Source organism: Antedon mediterranea, chromosome 2, assembly GCF_964355755.1.
Source record: "Antedon mediterranea chromosome 2, ecAntMedi1.1, whole genome shotgun sequence".
NCBI lineage: Eukaryota > Metazoa > Echinodermata > Crinoidea > Comatulida > Antedonidae > Antedon > Antedon mediterranea.
In genome coordinates this window covers 7,593,165-7,616,990 of record NC_092671.1, presented here as the reverse complement: position 1 = coordinate 7,616,990, position 23,826 = coordinate 7,593,165, and the positions used below count along the sequence as shown (strand labels likewise).

Here is a 23,826-nt window from a genome sequence, read left to right as displayed (position 1 = left end):
TCGATTTGTCAAAGCGCCACAAGAAGAGAGACCGGAAACTTTAGTCGGTACAAACGTCTGTTCGTATCGTCACTTTTTGCGAATGTGAAGTTCAGCAGGCCTAATAACTAAACATATCATTATTTAACCCAACATTGATTTGAGACTGACCTAACAACCATACCCCCATGAATGATGGCTACGTTATTAGTACTGTTGCATATTTGTGTCGGCTAGATTATCATTGCGGTGTTTCGCCTGCTCCGTATGACGAACGTTAAAATAATGATTACCAGATATTGGATTAAATCTTTCATTTTATTTCTCGTTTTCTTCGTTTAAGCTCATTAAATTCCCTTAAAACATTACACAAACATCACAAACTATATGGAAACTGACAAAAATAATATCGATTTTGATAAGGACAATCTAATATACCGGTTGTGACAAATAAACTATAGTACCGATTGTGACAATAGAAAATATACCGATTGTTACAATGGGCAATATAATATACCGATTGTGACAAATAGACTATAATACCGATTGTGATGGGAAATATTACCGATTGTGACAAAAGAAATAATACCGATTATTTTGACAATAGGCAATATAATAAACCGATTGCGACAATATAAAATAATACCGATTGTGATGGGCAATATTACCGATTGTGACAAAAAGAAAATAATACCGATTGTGAAAATGGGCAATATAATAAACCGATTGCGACAATATAAAATAATGCTGATTGTGACAAATAGACGATGATACCGATTGTGACGATGGGCAATATAATATACCGGTTGTGACAATGTAAAATAATGCTGATTGTGACAATGGACGATGATACCGATTGTGACGATGGGCCGGCAATATAATATACCGGTTGTGACAATGTAAAATAATGCTGATTGTGACAATGGACGATGATACCGATTGTGACAATGGCAAGTTACAGCGGTTGATACGTTGATGACTGCATGCATGATGTGAATAAAATATATCTTTGCCGCTGCGATACAATATACATGATGAATAAATTAAAGATCATACGATAAATAACGATGGTGACACAAATTATGAAGACTTTTATGAAACATAGTTTTGGTATAGGCCTAAGATAAGATGTTTTCCCAATGTAAAACTATTTTCATGAGATGATAACAGAAAACAGAATTATTGTTCAAATAAAATAAAACTGAATAGTAACGAATCAAACTACATAGTATTCCATTATACAAAGCGTCTTGCTTAAGAATTTAATATTAAAATATATTTGGATAAAATTAACGTACAAGTAAAATAATTACTAATACTTAATACAAAAAGCATGCATTTTTTCAACGATTATTATAAATAGTTTTTTTTTCTAAATATGCAAATTAACTTACAAATATATAAACTACGCATTGCAGAGGGAAGAATAAATATATATTTTTTGTACAATAATAACGATGGGTTATCTAAAGATATACACGGTTATATCAGTAGTGGTGGCTTGTATCACAGTGTAGTTTGGAATGACAAGCTGCGAGAGAATGCAAACAAAACAAAATGAAGAATAGATTTCTTACAAGTACGGGGCGCCGCTTGGGACATATCTAATTAATATATTTTAAATTGTCTCAAACGGCGCCACGTAACATTGGAAACGTTCAAAAGAACATACAGAGGAGTAGGCCTACACACACAATTAAATATATCTTTAGTAAACAGCCATTTGAATTAGCATCCTAACCACAAAATTCATTTTTTTATTTTTGTTAACCAAAATAACTTACACGTACATAACTAGCGTAGCACTACACTCGCTACTAGCAATGCAGTGCAACAATTTGTACAATAATGTACAATACAACCATTTTTCTTTCTTTTTTTAAAACCAAAATAACTTATTCACAATACTTATTGACACAGCACAGTTACCACAGACTTTTTTATAATATAATATCGCTATGCTTTACAAATATTTCATTTCAATCATGGCCGGAGCACTAAACTGAACTAAATGACACAAATAATGTTCATATAGACAGGTACTTTTACATGTGTACATTCAATGTACACACTTTCGGTTTCAGCTACAAAAAATACAATTGCTTTAAAAACATGTTAATTAATATCAATTAACATGACTCATTATTACTTTTATATAAATACTTTTGATTTAAAATCAAAACATGATTATATTTGCTTCTGGATAATTCATAGTTGTTTTTTTTTTATATGATAAACTTTTTAAAACTTTATGGCAATCAAAGGCATTTCCTCTAATCTTAATAATGTGAAATTGCTTTACGAATTTCCAACTTTCACTTAAAAGTTACTAAAGCAAATTCAATTTTATAGCATGGGGACTGGCTACTATTGTTACTGACCTTCCTAAAGCTCTGTCTACACTATCAAACTTTATGTGACAAAACAATGTGATGTGCCCATATATTGACATGATGATATTATATCACTACCATATTTGGGCTTCACTACCATATTTGGGCATCACTACCATATTTGGGCATATCACTACCATATTTGGGAATATCACTGCCATATTTGGGAATATCACTACCATATATTTTTAGAATATGGTCTTGGCTACATTATCATTTTGTCGGTCATAATTTAATTGCAATCAAGTTATTCATATAAATACTTTACTGGTAATAAATCATTTATACTATAAATAAATTATATAATAATCCATTCAAATATTATTTTAAAAAGATGTTAATGGAGTTAAGGGTTAATTATATACCAGGTAAGTTAAGAACAATAACTTTTGTGAGAACCACCTTATCAGGGTAACAAATCCTGAATGGGTACCATCATTTTGGAGTATTCAAAGTGTAACACAAACAGTAACTTCAAAATATTTCACAGCATGCATTGAATTTTTATTTTTTTTAAACGCAGACATTCCCAGACATTTGACAAAATGAATTTGTTGAATGATATATTATCTGAAAAAATATGTTCAACGGATCTCAGCAGGTGCATGTTGGAAAATAAGATTGAAGCTATTGTTTAAGTTGAATAACACTCAACAATGATGACAATACAAATTGATTGAATTGCATAAATATGTTAACTTATATCTACCACTTAACAATACAGTCAGAATTATGGTTATTCTCATGTTGGTTATCATGATCATATACTCATAAATTGGTCTTCATTTCTGTAAAAAGTTATCAAATACATAATATATTTATATATATATATTATCAACCAGTGTAGATATATACAACATTAAAATATTAAATTATACATACACGTATACAATAATACTCAACTGTGTTACTATAGCAGTATATAATTTATTTAACACCATACTACAGACCTGAACATAAATATGTAGCAAGACCGATGCGCTTTAGTATTTCACCCTATATCCTAAGTAGCAATTTAACGGCACTATAGTTTGGTGGTTCCCATGTTTGCTTATAAACTCAAAGTATTGGGTTAAAATTCTGCCATTACCACATTACCAGAATTCTTCTAACCAAAATAGCCCCATTAGGTTTAGACGGGTTTATGAAGTGGATGAATTAGAAATCTTGGATACATAATAGGTTTACATTTATACACATCTCCTAAATGTAAAATAGTGAAAGAATTGAAATTGGCTGCAATGGACCTTTAATGTAATCATTTCTAATTTCTGTACCCATTTAAAATTTACCTTTCAGTTTAAGTTTATGGTTATTAGTAAGTTTTAATTAACATGCTTGTTCAATACAAATTTGTTTGTAATTAGAAAATATTTAAATATTTAAACACAAACTAATAGTTTATTCATAGGTGGATAGAAGGAGGGCACAGCCGGCCCGGGGCCCCCTAAATTTTGAAAATTGTAATGCAAAAGATAGGACACTAATTTCAGTTTGGCACTTAAAATTTGCCATTTTTAGGCTCTTGGCACCCTATTTCAAAATCCTAGATCCGCCTCTGTTATTTGTTAACCCATCCATTTAAAAAGTATAAAAATCCAGAACTATGAATCCAACAATTTCATAATAATATAAGCAATCCGCAATCGATATTTTACAACGAGGCACTTTTACAGGACATATTGTGACATGTAAAACTTACTGATATCTTTGCAATAATGAAGCAACTGTTTTAAATAATAAATTAAACTTCAAACTTTACACATTAAATATATGACAATATAAAAGTTAATTTTTAAACTGGTCCACTGTTTATAAGTTAGTCTTGTTAATTACAAGTATAATTTAATTTATTTATACCGAAGTAGAAAGAAACTAAACAAAGATGAACTGGTTTGTTATTACATTATAAATAGTAGATGTTGATTTGTGTTTTATCGAAAAGCTTGGTATTGTCCAGAACAAAAGGAATTACATGATATAGGATACCAAATCGCAGATGCACAAAATTGACTACACATCATTACTGAGCTTTAATGTATTTTGTAACCAATATAAAATTAACATATTAAAATATTTAACATCTTGAAGTGCTCGGAAAAAGAAACCAATGGTGTGGGTTTGAATCTTTACACATCTGGAAAGATACTACCGAATGTAATAAGCGCTTGTTCTATAAATCTATATTGAAATACATTACTACAAGTGGAATGGGTATAGCATTTTTTATTAATTTTTACATACCACAGAGTCACTGATGCGTATCAATGCGTAACATTACCAGCACCAATCAGAAATGAGAACCAAGTTTCATCTTTAAAGTAAATGAAGACGTGCTTTATATTTTCTTAGCCAGGTTTATATCAGTAGAAATAATCATGTATGTCAAACATATTATGATTTGTTGCGTTTCAAATGTCACACACTTTGCATACAAGTGTTTCCTTGCTTTTAAGCATATTTAAATTACAACATACACGAAAGTCTATTATCTAACGCATGTGCAAATAGTTATTATCAGCAAGATCCAATATATAGAATTAGCAAAACCCACTTGTACAAATTTGCTTCTCCACCCATTACAATTAGCATATCTCACCTGTGACAATTTCCATGTCACCCATTACAATTAGCATATCTCACCTGTGATAATTTGCATCTTACTCCTTACAATCTGCATATCCTACCTGCTATAATTTCCAATGCACATATATCTAATTGATAATCGAATGAAATAGCAACTACCTTTCTTAGTGGATACAAGCTGACCTTACTGATATGACCTGCAATTACCTTGACCTTTGCACACTGATAAGCATCTTGACGCGTTCAACCAATATCAAACAATTGTACAGCACCTGCAATACCGTTGACGTCCACCACCAACTGACGGGGGCGGTGTCAGAGGTGCAAAGTAAGCATGAACTTTAATATTTGGTAACTGGCTCTAGAACAAAACACATATTGAAAATATTCAAAATTGTTTATTTTGACTTTTACAGGTTATACCATTGATGGCAGAAAATGGTATTGAGCTGTTGGATTTGTTGGAACCAAAAAGTAGTAGTAGTAGTATGTACAGTATATAAACAACATATTGTGACCACTATACAATTGATACAATGATATAATCAATATTTTGGATAATCCAGTACAGAAATATTAAAATTAACTAGCTGTTTTACCCATTCAAATCTCCTGAGAGAATTACCAAACATGGCATTCGGGCGTCGCAAAGAAATTGGTATAAAAAAACATTTCTATAAACAAATTTCCATTATAACATAGCTGAATAGATAAAGGGAAATTGAAAAGTGCGAGCAACGGTCTTGCGGTTTAGAAGACAGAATAACAAATTTTTGGTTAGTGCTAATATAAAAATTAATATTTCATTTATTATGTATATGTTTAATCACATATTTGTAACAGGACTTTCCACCCTTTATGTCCCCTATTATTAACCACCTCATCTCATAATGAAAATAGTTATCTAGGCTAACAAATCCTGGCCTCATACAGGGTTTGAACTCAGGACAATGTGTTTGACAAACAAGCATGTTAACTGTCAAATCTACTCAACCTTACCCTAAGACGACGAATGCCGGCTCTTGTAATAAGTTGACAATCAAATAATTCTATACGTTCTAGATTTTGACAGCCCATTAAGTGATCTAACGAAACATCTGTAATCAAAGGACAGTTGTCCAGTTCAATGACTTCAAGGTGTTCGGTGGCACACGCACTCGTTCCTATATGTCGTATGCCCTCGTCTGTAATCAATTCACAGTGCGATAAACTCTAAAAAAATTTAATAGTGCAAAGAAATGGCTTCAGATATTATGGTCAGTAGCTCGTTTGTGTACAATACAGATTTTACAATCCATTTTGTATAGAAGGTTTTCTGATTATAATAGAAAAATAAATAATTGGACCCTATTGTTACTTCAAACATTTTCTGTAGTCTTGTTTTATAATAAATATTAGCGGTGGTGATAGGTAGGAATTAGGAGCAGTATCACCACCACAAGTATATAAAGTTTTTATAATACGGTGGTGCTATTGCTTCCAAACCCTTCCCATCATGCATTGTGCAATGACGTTCCTCGCGAAATTAAGCGATATACCTCCCTTTATAACTCCTGGATATTTTTTAAGACTTAGATGTGGTCTGGGTGTTTCTATTTGTGGTTGAGGTCAAGGGTCATATTATAGACCATAATAAAACTTACAAGATTGGTCAAGAGTGGGCATCCACTTGCTAAATGACTTAACGTAGCATCTGTTATCTAGGTGTAATAAATATAAAAGAAATGTTTAATGATTTATTTATTTATTCATTCTCTTAATTAACAATATACAGTACCTTGTTGTATATTTTATAATCTGTTTTTTTTTACAGACTTTCTACAAGCCATCTTACGACATGTATTCAATTGGAACACACGATGAAAACGATGAAATACATTGTTCAGCGCACAGTACAAGTTATCTGAATGTACTACACGCCACTGTCTGGCTCATTGGGGCTCTCCTTTGGGCTCTCCATTTTGGCTAGCTTTTTTTATTTCTAGCTTTGAGTTCTTCAAGAATTATCTTGTATGTGAAAAAGAATTAATTCTCATTTCTCATTCATTGAGCTTACCAAGACACATTCTTCAAGATCCATTTTTCTCAAATCTTTGCACTTTTTTGCTAATGCACTGAAACCGTTGTCTGTAAACTGTGAACAACTTGCTACTTCTAATGTCCTGTCAAAAGAAAAAGAAAACTTTATAGAGACTTCAGAAATATAGTAGCTATCATAATAATAACAAAATAATTTGGAGATTAAGTGACGGAATAAGTTAATAGAATTGAATTGAACTATAAAACAATTGGACAAAACTGGAAAATCACCAAAGTTAGCACATGCCACTGGTCTTGTTGGGTATAGGTATATAGCCCTTTCCGTAACCTGCACAATAACATTTTCGGCAGTAGTGCAATATATACTAGGCACTACTATTATTTGGTATAGATAAAGATAGATACTCTACCTTAAATTTGGACAATAGTTACTAAGCGCTACTGGTGTTTGGTCTGTTAGGTGTAAACAACTGGACAAACATAAAGAACACAACTGTTTGGCTCCGCTTGCTAATCGTTGCATGCCTTCATCTGTTAGTTGCTGTAACAATATAATTTCAATCTTTATTACATTCATCAAGATAAAATTTTACAAAACTCTTGCCCAGCTTCCTTAGCCTAGTAATAGATCGTAATTAGTTATAGGCTTAATATTAACAGTATTAATATGGTTAAAGAATTTAAAATTAAGTTTAAATTGTTTTAAAAAGTTTAAATTCACTTGCTCTCATTTTTTGAGGGGATGGCAGATGACAGAAAACTCAACAATTTCCAAAAAAATCTATACCTACCTGACATTGCTGGACATTTAATGTGGTCAAGTCTTGACAATATGTTCCTAAACTTTTCATAGCATCATCTGTAATCTGTGAATATTGAAGAATAAAAGATGCTTATTTGTCTTAAGCTCTGTCTACACTATCAAACTAGTTTGACAAAAAAAGTGTTATGTGCCAAATATGGTAGTGATATTCCCAAATATGGTAGTGATATGATATCATCATGTCCATGTATGGGCACATCACATTTTGTTATCAGTGTAGACAGAGCTTAACATAAAACAAAATGTATAAATAACAAAATTATTTATAAATGTAATCAACTGTGAGTAACTTCTGTAAACCTTAAATAAACGAGCATCAGATGTTTATGAGAGAAATCTTACGAGAAGGCCAGGACTCAACTGGTGCTAACTGCAGTTCATTAGTTCAAACCATGGTTAGCGAAAAGGGCGTATCCCCGTATTTCGGTTTAGATGCGGGCATGAACTTTCGATTTTTGCCTTTTCCTTGATTATTGTCTATTATAATTTGTTTAAATGAAACAAGAATACAAATGTGGCTAAGCTCAGGGGTGGGCTTATACTTGAATAACAGTATGGTGAATACACATTTGGCTAAGCTCAGGGGTGGGCTTATATTTGGATAACAGTATGGTGAACGTCTTACTTTAAAACATCCTTTACAAATAAGGTGTTGTAGTTTGGTACAGCCCCTGGCAATAGCTTCAACACCATTATCTGTTACTTCTTCACACCAGGAAATATTCAAATGAATAAGATTTGAGTTTCCATCACTGAAAAAAAAAATAACGAAATTGGAAGTAAGCAACATTCTTTTTAGTGAAGTGAGAATAAAATCTTTACTCTGTTCTAAGACTGTAACATTGTGTGTGACAGTATCAAGAAGAAAGGTTACCAGAAAAACGATTCTAAAACTCTCTCTACACCATCAAACTAGTTTGGAAAAAGTAGTGTGATGTGCCCAAATATGGAGGTGATATTCCTAAATAACTGACATGATGTCCATATATTGGCACATTACATTTTTTGTCACCTAAAGTTTGATAGTGTAGACAGAGCTTTACATGGCAAATAAGTTTGTGGAATGCCATGTGTTTCCAAAAGTCAATACAATATGGTTGGGAAGGTCTTAACGTTTCGTTATTGCTGAATTGAGATTTTTTCAATTGAGAATCTCTATAATCCCCGAACAGAAACTGGGTGTATAGATTGGTTTTTAAATACTTGTAACACTAATTTCATTATCTATATATAAATTTACGTAAGGGCAAAATTCGGTAAATCGCGCCTTACTTCTAGAATTTTTACTCGATGGTATATAAAGTTGGTTCGTACTTTCGGTACTGATTTTAACCACCTGATGTAACCCTGTTTACTAATTAAATTAAGTTAGATAATTAGTTATTGACGATTAAAACGAATTTAGGTTCAACGATTTGCCCCAAATAGGGGTGTTTTCCGATCGTGGTATACACTGTCTAATGGATGTCCATCTTGAAAAATACCCGCTACAAAAATGCGAGGAGGCTTCGCATTTTCCTATCTCCTCCTACGATAATTGTTTTTAATAGCTGAAAACCGGTTGAACAGTTCGAGTACAGCATCATAATGTTGAAGACAGGCCGATTTTCTTTAAAAAATACTATTTTGATACATTAAATATACGTTTTTACAAATGTATTGATTTGTGATGAATGGAACATTCCAAATTATTTGGTTTAACAATACAGGTATAGATTTAGATTTATGGGCCCCCTTGGAGAATAAACATAAATAGTATTGCAATGCTGTACAATACTGTGTTAAGGTATTAACCACTTTTGATCGCAATTTGAATGGCAAATTTCTTACTGTGAGTGTTGGTACTGTTAGATGTAATATAAAAATATATACAAATAAACTTTATTACTGTGAGTGTGGGTAGGCCCTACTGTTAGATTATAAACATATAATATACAAATAAACATTCCAAATTATTTGGTTTAACCATAGAGGTATAGATTTAGATTTATGGGCCCCCTTGGAGAATAAACATAAATAGTATTGCAATGCTGTACAATACTGTTAAGGTATTAACCACTTTTGATCCCAATTTGAATCGCAAATTTCTTACTGTGAGTGTTGGTACTGTTAGATGTAATATAAAAATATATACAAATAAATTTTATTACTGTGAGTGTGGGTAGGCCCTACTGTTAGATTATAAACATATAATATACAAATAAATAAACGTTATTACTGACAGTTGCTTCTCAACGTTTGTATTAATTAATAATTTAAAATTATATAAACGTCGTAGTGGTGTATCGTTACATGTACTTTACTATTTCAATCGACTATGACAGTGAGAGTTTTAACAAAGTACCGTATTAAATCGTAAATGTTTTACTGTATTTAGTGGTATATTATTTATAGGCCTATAAAACATTAAAAACAATATTTCGTTACTGAGTGGATAAGAATATATTTTAAAATGTTTCCTCTTTGTACCTATCTTCTTCCCCCATCCCTCAACCCTTAATGTTACATACAAAACACAAATTGGGTTTGTTTAAATGAGTCCAAATAAAAAAATTTGACTCATTTTGTTTCTCTCTCGGAAGTAATTCCCAGGGTGCTAATTTTGGTTGACTACATAAATCATTGTGTATATTTATTCGTTTCTGTAAACGACAATGTATTATAGTCCTGCGGTACGTACATTTGAAATCTCCATTTTTTTCTCGCTGGAAATACTGTGTATTCGAGAACCATCTGTGGGCACGACCTAGATGGTACGCGAGCGAAGCGAGCGTGCCATCTAGTTATAATAAAATGTTAATATACACTTTATATTATATTCTATACATTAATATCCTTGAAAATAACATCACCTGAGGTAAGATAGGGCAAAGTTTAAGCATATTTTCCGAATACTTTTCTGAGAAATTAAAGTTGAAATATGCCCAGTAGCCATTATATTATCTTCTAAATGACAGCAACAACGAATAAACAATATCTTATTTCAGCATTTAAAAAAAACATTAGTATACACTGTTTATTACATCCTGTAGACTGTATTATTACATTATGTATGTTTGGCATATATTGAAATTATTAAAGTGGAAGTGGAGTAAATCTCCTGTTCTTCAATTTGCATTCAAAACACAGTATTGGAAGTACAGGGTTAAAAGGTCAAACTGGGCGACGCCATTTCATAGCATGGAGCAGCGCCCCCTCCAAACTAGGAAGTCGAAACTATTAATTCCTATAGAGGGCTCAGTCAATTACTCTATCCCCCCTATAGTATTAGCAGACCCCCTCTATGATTTTGACTTTCTAATTTGATGCGGGCGCGCTTCTCCATGGCTCAATGGCGCCACCCATTAGCTCTATTCTATCCCACAATGCCTTTCAAAATTGTTACGCGCTTCGGACGAACAGGAGATTCTTGTGTTATAACTTCTTTGGTGGCAGCTATTGGGTAGAATCTCTGCATAACAAATTTGCTTATAAATCCAAAATGTCTGGGTTTCCATCTACAATGGCAAACACACACAGTACTGTAAACTTCATGAGAGAGGTTTACAAATTATTCTTATTTAACAATTTTGTTTGTGTTGAATAATTGCGAGTTAAAATTTAAAAAAAAAAACATTAAAAAAATGAAAATTTAAAATTTAAGAATTCAAATGCTATAAAATGTATTGATATTAGTTTTAATGACATATCTATACACAAGGAAACTGTATATAAATAATAAATGTTTACGAGTGCAATGGATGGAATATTTTCATTCGTTAAAAGATGTACTGGTATATTTAACTAGTTGGTAAACACACAGTAATTTCATAAAAGAAATATTTAAAAAAAACAACATTTTATAACACACCTACTGTGAATATTAAAGGTACTGTACATTAAAAATATTTTTTAAAATATGCCCAGAATTTCGATACGGAGTATCATATTCCCGACGTACATTATTTTGAATGGATCCAAATAATGCAGGGCACACAATAAGTAAGTAGGTGCGTTATATATTAATATATGATAAAGTATGAAGTTATAATAACCATAAATCAATACTGTTTTTAAAATGTCTGTTTCTCGGAATTTAATTTGATTTATGCTGGGTTGCTGAGTACAAGTAATTTACATATTTATACTTACCATCTTAGGTATACAAGGAAGCACTGCATACGTGTTATTGTATAAAAAAAAAATAGATCTTTTTAAAAATCATTTTGCTATTTTCTTGTGGATAGAGTTTACTGTACATACCTTAGTGATTTTAACCCTGTGTCTGTGACGGACGTACACGACTCCAATGCAAGGTACTTTAGCTTCTTGCTATATTTACTTAGACTAGAACACGTTGGATCACCAATTTTCTTACAGTTTTCAAGATTTAGTTCTTCTATATTTGGACAATTGTGCGCAAATGTTCTGAAAAAGCAAAAAAAATAGAAATTGATTTTTTCGATATGATTAATGAAGAAACTGTGTATCAGTGAAAATAATTTATCATTATTTAACTTATTACAGTAGAAACTTATTGGAACAACCCTAAGGAACATCCTTATTCAAGGGACATCCTATTCATCAGGACACACCCCTATTCAGGGGACATCTTATTCAGGGGACATCAATATTCAGGGTACATCCCTATTCAGTGGACATCCCTATTCAGTGGACATCCCTATTCAGTGGACATCCCTATTCAGTGGACATCCCTATTCATTAGGGGACATCCCTATCCCTAACTTTATTCCGGGGACACATTTTGCCAACCCCTATTCAGGAAACACCTCTATTATGGGACACTTGTTTGATCCTGAAGGTGTCCTCTTACTAGTATTGTATATAGGTTCCATTGTTCTTTTTAAATATCACTGTTTTATGAATACAATATGAGCATAGTCCAGAATCATTAGTGTCAAATACCTTTCCTCATAATATGTCCTGCACATATTGTCATTACATAAATGTTCCTCTCTAAATAATGAACTAACAGTTAACACCCATCCTATCTTCTGTGATCAGACTCTACTATCTTACACCCTGAGCAAAATGAGTCTTGTTATTGATGATAATACTATACCAAGCTTTCAATTTTACAACAAAAAGCACTTATGCAAATGAGGCAATCCTAAGAGCAATACAGTTGGTCTATATACCAACTTAACAACAGCAACCTACTATTTTTTTCAATTCTCACGTACAAAAAGTTATTAATTTTGTTATTAATTAATTAAGCATACAAAAAAAATGTTGAATATTATTTGAATTTCTATTTTAGAAATGATTTTGAAAGTTTATGTGATCCTTGATGTGACTAGATAAATTTAATGATCAGGTTGATAATAATCCCGGAAGACTAATGGTTTATGCTAATGAGCTATTTTTATTAGAGGAAGGTTCAAAGCACGGCAACTAATAGTATAAATGACTAATTTACAAATGATACATGAAATTCTCACTATTTGTGCAAAATGTCATATAGTACATAGAAATAGAACTATTTAAGATTATTGTGTTGCAGCTAAAGATAGATATCGATACAGTCCTACATATAATACTGTCAAATTACTAAACAGTGCTCATATTCGAAACATGATCTCATGATTGCGTCGAGCATAGCTCATCGACGAAAGTTCTATATTTTTAGTTGTATGAAAAAATGTCTCTTGCGGGATTTGAACCTGCGACCTATATATATTTACTGAAAGATATAGCTGGTAGAAAAGGGCAAAGAAAGGAAGGGGCATCAACCATGGTCATGACGCTGTTTTTGAAAATTACAGAAAGTGATGCTGCTGCTGCTAGCCAACTAATAGTACAGTATCACTATATTACATGGATAAACCAACATTGGCCATGCCACCTGAACAAACAAAAAATTTGTATTTAAATAGAACATCCACATAGAAAATTGCATGATCCACAGCCAAATTTCTTCAATCTCCTTCACTGAAGGGAGAAAGACAACTATTTTTCCAGGTAAGCAAAACATGATTCCATTCATTTTAAGAAAACTAATTTAATATTGAGAAAAAAACATTTCGCAGAACTGTTCATGCTAACCAAGTAATTATAAATAATGAATAAAGAAAGAAGTTTCAATTCTATCATAGAATCAATTAATTAGTTTAGAGATAGCATTACAATTTCACCTGGACATAAGAATTAAAATGTTATGCTATGCTAGAAACATAATTTGACTAAATAAATGAATAAAATGAAAAATGTATCTCATTAATTCAACTATGTACAATAACCGCAGACTAACAAATGTAAGCTAAAAAGGATATGAAAAACAAAAACATCAAGATTCGTAGCATTAAACGGAATAAAAGAATATGATAATTAAGGCATGGATTTAAAGTAAAGAAAGACAGTAATTCAATAGGCTTAACTTTGACATTTAAGCCATGGAATATTAAGATATGCGAAAGGTGAGATATTTCATATTGAAAAGAAATGTTATGCACACAATTTTTTAAAATTTTAGAAAATAATGTCCAAAATGGCTCAATATTCTATAATACAGTATGAATGTACCCTCATATTATTCTAAAGCTCTGTCTACACAATAAAACTTAATGTGACAAAATAGTGATATGCCCATATATGGATATGGTGATGTCACATCACTACCATATTTGGGAATATCACTACCATATTTGGGCACATCACACTTTTCTTGTCAAACTAGTTTGATAGTGTAGACATTTTCTTGAACTGTTCAAATTCAACAGCAATTCCACTGGAAACACTGTATTGACACAGATTAGAGGGGACACAGGAGGTGATTAACGTACCGCATGGCATCATTTGTAATGCTCTGACATCCTCGTAGACTCAACTGCTTCAGAAATCCACCACATCTTTTGGAAAGATTCTCAACTACAGGACCCTATGCATTTAAAAAAATAATGAAACAAATATTAATTACTTTTGCATAATAAATTTGCTATAGGCCTAAAGTGATTTTTACTATGTTATTATTATTATTTACAGTTTACAGAAGAATAAAATGTCTAATTTACAGTATATTTCAGCTATAAAAAAACTCTGTGCTGAGATCTTAACATAGAGACCAGAGGCCCCTGGTTTAGGAACCCTAAGTGGCCCTCCAACAATGGAGGCCTCGGACGTTTTTAGCCTCTTTCAACATATTTTAATGCCTGTTTTTTCCTCGGGGCACTGCTTAGGGGCCCATAAGCCCCTGGGTTTAGCTATGCCACTGGTTGTACGAAATGTGTTCAAGAATAGAAGATGGGTGAACTAACAGTGTAAGTAAAGTATATTTTATCTACAAAGCCGTGTATTCCAGGAAGTATTCAATGACCTGTTAAATACTGTATATAAATAAATATCAGAATATTCCAGGGTAAATAAAGTTCACATAGCCCAGGATATATGTGTACTGTATATTCTAATCTATATTCTTAATTATTACTATTGCAACAAAATTATTCTCAAATTCTTTCATTTTAGTAACAATTATTATTTACATTTAAGTGATAAGCTTTTACTACTTATAGTAAAGAAATACTATAAGTATATTGCATTTCAAATTTACAATTTCAAATATGCAATGAACTTTAATGTAGATGTAGAATTACAAAAAAAATACTTGCTACTTTTTATATATAAATGAAAAAAAATAAATAGATCCACGTTATAAATTTGAGATAATAAAATTGTGGAAAAATATAACTGTTGTTAAAACAACTGTTTGAATGGAAATGTTCTTTTTTTTACCTTTATAAAACTGATTGCTATTTAACATTTTGCTGTGTTTAATGACTATCTTAATTTGACTGCATATATCATTTGTAAGGACATACATGCACTATATGGATCAATTGTATGTTTATAGTCTAGATGCTGCTGCTGCATGTTAAATAACATGCTATAGATCTGCTAAGAATTGTCATAATGGTAAGGAATTGTTTTACCAATGCCTCACTCGCATCTGTGCGTAGTTGGTGTGGACCAATAATATTAATATAATATCACTGACAGGCTAGGCATGTTCCTGTAGATAACGCTCTTTTAGAATGCACAACATAAGAAATATCATTTTAATTTTCAATTTATTATATTAATGATTTAACCTTTCAATCTAAAGTCTACAATACTAGAAGTACTAATTATTATTCTTACTGCAAATTGAACTGAATCAATTTCTGGTTCACAGTTTACAGTCAACATAGAAGCTTTTACTCTAGACATTTTCAAGGCAGCTAGAGTGCCACCAATTCATGACTGATTAGTGAATCCAGGACCAAGGCCTCTGGACATGTGCAAGGCAGCCAGAATGCCACAAATTCATGAATGATTAGTGAATACAGGACCGAGGCCTTTGGACATGTCTGAGGCAGCCAGAATGCCACAAATTCATGACTGATTAGTGAATACAAGACAAAGGCATGTGGACATGTCCGAGGCAGCCAGAATGCCACCAATTCTACAAGACTGAGGACTCTGGACATGTCTAAGGCAGCCAGAAAATGTACCCAGAAAATGTACCCCTTCAATTAATAGCCTGGTTGCCGTCTTTTCTTGTCTATAGAATGAGTTTTCCGTAAAATCCACACAAAAAAATGATTTATAGTTATTACTGAATCCACGATCTCTTGCAGTCTGGGGAAGATCTTCTACCAAATTACTTACAGACTTCCTGAATGTAACCTAGTGTGTTAAAAGCTTATACTTCATTCCTGGAAAACAACACAGAGACTGTAGGTGGAAATTGGCCAACGGTGTAAAATATTTATTCATACTAACCTCAATGTCCGTTTGGAAGTTAAAAAGATCAACTTTCTGCCAGTTACTGCCATCCAAAGCAAGAACATTCCAGTACTGAAAAAAGAAAAAAATATTGCATATATTACATCAATAATAATGATATTGATATACATTATTTACGGGTAGACTGAGTTGAGAGACTCAGCTCAGAAAATTGTAGATTGAGTGTAGAGGGGTCTATCCAAAATTTCTGTAAGCTACAGTATGTAAATGTCTTCCAACCCAGGCAATCTAACAGAACACTGAGCTCGCCTTTGCCAAGATAAGAACTCGTAACAAAACAGTCCTTTGATCTTATGTCTGGCTGTGACAAAAACCAAGAGTACTGTACTATGTACATATTCTTCGCAACGTGGTGTCTGTTAAGAGGTACATGTTCTCCATGGCGCGCATTGTAAGTTAAGAGGCGTGGAACTGATCGTGTTGCAGTCACAGATAAACTCTTTGATCTCCAGAGTTCAGCATCCTCTTGTTAGAATGTCTTTTTCGACCGCCTACATTGACTGCACCTAGAAGCATACATTCTCATTGCAGTAGTACAGTTAACTGTTCAATCAAAAGTTGTGCGATTATCAAATTATTACACCTTTAACAAAAATTATTTTCCGCATAAAACAAAATTCCTATTTTGCAAAAAAAACTGAATTTGGTGTCTGGTGTATTATACTGTACATTATTAAACACATAATAAACTCTCTCATTGCTTTCCATAATCAAACCTAAACTATCCTACTAAATATTTGTAAGCACAAAAATTATTCATTAACAACATACTGTACATGTTCACATAATAGTTGTAGTATAGTATTAGTAGTACCAGCATATAACGCACGGACATATAATAATTATTAGATTTCAGTAGTGTGATAATTGATGTCAATTACATTGACAATACAATAATATAATAACTACGTTTTAAAAATTTCTTGAAATGAAAATGTTAATGCAATAAAGAAAAAACCAGACAAATGTACACACTCATTACTGTAGTTGTGAATTTCTAATATAAAATGTCTGTGAAGCCACAGTCATCACTAATAAACACTTTTGTTTTTAATTAGATGAGAACAATTTCAGTACAGATAAAATATGGGATCTCTCTTAAAGATGTATTGTTCCCCCAAAAACAGGAAAAATGAAGATTAATTAAATTAGACTTTGAATAGGTTATTTTGTAGTTTTAATCAAGAAAAAAAAAACCTGAAAAATAATGTTTTCACTTATAAAATAACATGATAAATGGTTAAATTCAACCAAAAATCCAATGGCTGGCAGCCAATTTGACCATTTTTTGCTTTAAATTCTATTTTTTTCAGGTAAATACATTTTTTTCCGATCCTATTTTTGGTCGAAGTCAATAATTATTATGTGACATTACAATGGCATATTCAACAAAAAAATTTAAAAAAATTAGTTTTCATAGGGACAATACATCTTTAAACCTAACCTGTAATAAACTATGTCTTCCATAGAAGCTCTGTCTACAATCAAACTAGTTTGACAAAAACAGTGTGATGTGCCCAATATGGTAGTAATATGCCCAAATATAGTAGTGATATGACATCATCATGTCCATATATGGGCACATTTTTGTCACGTAAAGTTTAATAGTGTAGACATAGCTTTATGAACTAGTGCATAATTTTATACTGACATGGTATAAGCTCTAATTGTGGCATAAGCCCATCAATAAAGTTTGAAGTTTGTGAAACCAGCCCCTTAGATAAGATTAAATATATGGGTTACATTTTGGACCTTGGATTTTATAGAGTAATTAATATTTTGTGTATAAACCAAATGTATTATTCTATAAGCCCCATCTTTTAACAGTTTTGGTAAATAAAATTGTATCTTAATTTTCATTTTTACGATTTTCAACATGGCTATGCGCCATTCTTTTTACTCGATATGCACAAAGCTGTGTGGTACAATTAATGCTGTACTTGCCATCTGACACAAACCTGAACTGGAGCACAGGTGATGTGAAACACCCTTTAAAACGGTTTTGGTGACCGATAACAGAATCAATTGGGGTTTATTAAAACTGTATTTTATGTATCGGTTCTTAAGCTCTGTCCACACTAACATCTTTGGGCATATCACTAGCAAATTTGGGCACATCACACTTTTTTTTTGTCAAATTAGTTTGATAATGTAGACAGAGCTTAAGTGTGGATGATGCTCAATAACATTCTTTCCTTCCCACTATAAATTAGGACATATGTTCTCTTTTATAAATAACTAGTCTCTGATTTTTTTAGAAGGAAGGCACTGTAGTAGACACAATAATGATTGATGTACTGCAGTGAATGATTATTTATCAAGACTTAAAGTGATTGTAATAAGGTACGTGTATAAAATTAATTGAAAAAAAAACCCTAATCAATGTATAACTGAGTTTGAATAATTATCCAAGGAGTTATTATTTCGAGGAAATTGGGTCTTTTTTTTTGGCGCTAATTTAATCTATTGAGTCTACTGCATGTTAATTTAAAATATTAATTTTTAAAATTTAGGAAAAAACACACATTAGTTACCAAAACAAAACATATCTAAGTACAGTATGCAAGTACAAAGTAATTATTATTTCATGTTTAATATTATTATTTTTATTATTATTGATCCGACTAATAAACCAATGTCATTGGTTGTTGGACTGGTTTATTTCATTGACGGTTAATTTTTTTTGACAATTTATCTAAGCTTAGGTATGTCAATGAAGGGTACAGTAATGAGCAGAATTTACTAAAATATGATGGGTATTAATTTTTTTTTTATTTAGAAGATAAGATTTAGGATAACCAGTTACTTACTCTTAAAGCTTACTGTAAAAATACACAGCAAAACAATATTCATTCTTTTTTTAATTTTAATATATAAAATCAATTTATGGTTTAATCTGCTGCTACTGAGTGATTTCAGGAAGCCATGTGTTAATGGAAAAAATGCAGAATATAGTACTATTAAATTTTGTATAAATTTCATAGACACTGTATAACACATCCATAAGAGACAGCGTCTTGGTAATACTACAAATTAGCAAGAAGTAAAAATATAGTAGTATTACCCATTAGTGAGCTTGTACACATGATCATGTGTATTGCAAATTATTTAATAAAGGGTAAGGTGCAAGTCTTGAAAAAAGTAAATGAAGCACTAAAATTAAAAACCTAATCTATTGTTTCTCCCACTACCCCCCCCCCCCCTCTCTCCCCCCTGGTTGATGAATTGGACTGATTGTATACAAATGATCGTAATACAATACAATGTATATGGCATAATTTTCACGAGTTGAAATTTTTGCGGAAAGGTTGTGAATCGCGAAATTTGCGAACATTAAACCACCGCAACAATAACGGCATATACAATACTTGTCTGAAAGGAGTATACACAAATTGTGGATGCCTTCAACACACTACTTGTCATAACCATTTTCCAACTCATCATTCTTCCTGTCAAAAACTGTTTATTCATTAATTACCTTTGACACCTGAGCGCACCTGCATAAACTCACAAAATCCAGGTAAGAGAAAATTCTGTAAAAAAACCAAAATGATTACAATGTTCAGGTAAAAGAAGTAAATTAGACAGGGGTTCACTGTTGCAGACCCTGCATTTTTAGAGAGCCTGGTGTCCCCACAACATTCAAATGCTTACAGGGACATTTAGACATGTTTCCTCCCTTAATTCTTTGACATGGTTTTAGGTCTAGGTGACTACATAAAGTACTATAGTCTTGCGTAGTTGCAAATTAACAGGGATAAATGGAATACTGAAGATTTGATAATTAATAATACCTTACCTTAGCGTCAACTCTTTTGGTAATTTTCTGTTTATTAACGACTCGTCAGCAGATAAACTCCAATGCTGGAAAAACAAACAAAAAAACATTATGGTCAGTATATATCACTTATTAGGGAGGTTTCGCAACCTTACGAATACGATAACGAAAACGTCACACATTTGTGAAACTTTTGAGCTGATCCCCATTTCATATTTGTAAAGCGTTTTCGTGTTTACGAATATCATCAGTCATATTCGTAACTACAAAACGAGTATAGTTTTTAATCTATTTTACACATTTTGCATTTGAATCAGGAATTATTCATGATTATAATATAATTATAGATTTATTGAAAGTAATTGACTAAAATGCCTGGTCAATTTTGATAAATAGCAGTTTTTAAAGTCCTCACTCGCTTTGATGTTACGCTAGGCCTAGGCAGCCAAGCACCAAGCAACACGTACCTGCGCTTCGCTTAAATTTACCGCAGTCATATTTTGGACGGCGCTCTCAATATTTTGTTGCCATGCGAAACAGATTTTTACTGGCTTACGAAAAACGAATACGTGTGCGTGACGTATCCGTTTTCATTATCGTATTCGTAAGATTGCGAAGCCTCCCTATTGTTTAGATGAGAAAGGAGGGTGTAGGCTTGGATTAGTACTGTACGTCTGGCCACCAGATTAGTGATGCGAAAACTCTTCTAAATGGTCACCATATCTAATAACATAGAAAGACTTATTTACTGTAAAGAATACACTTGTGTCGGTTGTTGAAAATGTGGGCAATGCAGGTGTAGTTGTGCGTAACTGAATAGTGGCCGCAATTTCTACTCTATCTGATTGGTCGAATTGATGACATAGCCCTCTCAATGTTGACTTACTTTTTGAGCTGGGAATGAGTTGACTCGAGTTGTATAAAATTTCTTTGTAGGTTACCTAGTCCAGTATTGACTAGCGAGACAATAATTGAAATCGAGCATGTATCCATTTAATAAAATTCAATAAGAAAACATTAAATAATATGATACGTTAGCACAATCTTGTGAATCCATTATGGTCATATAATCCATAATGTTTTTCCTTATATAGCATAGCTCGAATAACAAGCCTAAAATGTTATTGACAGTTTCACCTATGTTCTATCAGTAAAATTAGTCATGTCTGTGATAGAAAATTCATCTGTTACTTGATAGACACTTGTTCAGGCTGTGATAAAGAAATTAACACTCTGAAACTGAAATTAGTAACTGACTGTAGACATGATAACATTCTGATAATAAAACGATATTTTTTTTTAAATAGGTAGTGATTATATTTAATGGATGTGATAAACCCACAAATATTATATAGAACTAATTTGTTTTATCAATCAAATTAATAAACAAATCTAGTATTTAATTCATTACAATTTTGATAGCATAGTAACAAACGGTCTCTTAAATGTGGGTTGGCCGTAGTGCAAGTATATTACTCCTTTATTCACTTAATTGAGGTGTCCTTTAAATAGTTCCAAACAATCTAATAAAAACTATCCATTGAACCACCAATATATGTGACCTGTGAGGTAACGTATCAAAAGGCTGTCTTTGTTCTTCAACAACATGCTTGCTAGCTACAAATGGGACTTTTCACAAAATATGCTTGCATTTTATTTTTACAGCTTTCTTTCAAAATTTATTTTATATCCTCTTTTTTTAAATAATTTTTTTTATTCATTTCCTCAACTGAACATATCGACTACCCTTCCTGTCTTGGAAAACTATAATGCAACTACACTCGAACACGATTATGTAGTTTGGAAGATGATGATAAATGATTTCTGATGGGCAATTTTCATATTTTATTTTATAGAATTCTGTAGGAAACATAAGTTGGTCAATGAAATGAATGTTTGATGCATCACAAATTCATCAAGGCCCTGAAAAATAGAATTTAAGGGTCAGATCATAGAAAAAAATAATATCTCTAAGTCTAATAAGTTCAGACTGAAGAGTTTGTGTTTTGAAAAAAAATGACTTTGTTTAAAAATAGCATTGTTTATTAAGTTTGTGTTTTTACACAATTGCTGGTAACATCAAGTCAAAGGCAGTATATAAAACACATACACCATTCATGATAGCTGTACACCTAACATTCCATTAGAAAATATATATTATTAAAATAATATTAAATTAGGCCTAGGCTAGTATAAATCCCTGACTGAATGCGAATGAAAATAGATTAATAATATTTTTTTTAATAATATGAAGGTTTAGTTTAGTATAATTATTGTAATCCAAAAGGATCATCGATGACGGCACAAAAAGAACACATAGGCCTAATTAAAAAACAATTTTAAGCTAGATAAGAATTAAATGGACCTCATGAATTGAATCGGGCACAGGGTGGCTCTTTCTTGACTGCGAAAACCTATCGCGAACAAAAACAATGAATTGCGTACACGATATCAGCTGTTCACGACCTTTCGCGCAGGTACAAATTATCTTAATTTGTCTGGGTTTGTAGAACTACGGGAACTACGTATCATACAATGAAATAAACTTACATCACTACGACTTCTTATGCTGTTAGTCATGTTTAAAAGTCGAAATGAGACTTGGAAGAGGAGAATTTATTGGAGTCCTCCTTCCGCCGCGACTCACAAAAACAACTCACATAAACATGGCTCTCTGTATTTTAATAAACATTCGACCCAGAGTAGGTAAACAAGCGATACTATTGGTCCAATTGGAATATGTCAACATCCAGAATAGAATAGTTCACCGCAATTTTATCGTTACTTGAACTAATTTCTTTTTATAAGTAGATTTTTTTCAGCTTATATATAACAAACTATGTTACTGATGTGAATGTTATTCACTAAAAACACATCTAACTCCTACAAATCTTAGAAATATTGGCTTGGCTATAGGAAGACATCAGCCATTCATAACAGTAGTTATATCTCACTTCGGTTTGTCTCATACAATAAAAAAAAAACACATAACTACGTAGGCTTCGAGAGTCGCCCTAGATAAATTGTATTTCTATACAGTTTCTATTTAAAAGATAGTTTTATAGAATTCGACACTTCTCATATAAATAACAATTATATATATTATATTCTGGAAAAGTTATACAGTAAAAAAATCACATGTTTTATATTGACTTTGTTGAATCGACTATAATGTATTTTATCCTTTTATTTTATTTGACGCTGTTGATTCGTCTATTTTTTATTTAAATATTTTTTTATAGTTTATTATATATCATTGTTGTTACTTTGGGAGTACGGAACCTGAACTCTTGTTATAGGGATTAGGTTCACTTTTAGGTTCATGCCTACTCCCTTAGTTTCTGTGTTTTTGTATGTTTGTAACTGGTTTTTGGCAATAAATAATAATAATAATAATAATAATAACATTATTACCAGTGTTATCTATATACCTCCGTAACTTTCAA

The 23,826-nt window shown here is 31.9% G+C and overlaps 1 protein-coding gene across 1 annotated transcript; it reads right to left on the bottom strand.

The window, feature by feature from the left end:
* Positions 1–1,216: 1,216 nt before the first annotated feature.
* LOC140040251 (uncharacterized) lies at positions 1,217–23,047 on the bottom strand. Its single transcript, XM_072086041.1, has 13 exons — positions 22,931–23,047; positions 20,402–20,466; positions 20,081–20,135; positions 16,579–16,653; positions 14,604–14,698; positions 12,064–12,228; positions 8,447–8,573; positions 7,790–7,864; positions 7,409–7,539; positions 7,015–7,120; positions 6,602–6,658; positions 5,958–6,170; positions 1,217–5,319 (listed from the first exon to the last, which is right to left on the bottom strand). Exons 1-13 carry the CDS (start codon positions 22,958–22,960, stop codon positions 5,212–5,214), a joined length of 1,302 nt encoding a protein of 433 aa, XP_071942142.1. The 5' UTR covers positions 22,961–23,047; the 3' UTR covers positions 1,217–5,211.
* Positions 23,048–23,826: the final 779 nt, after the last annotated feature.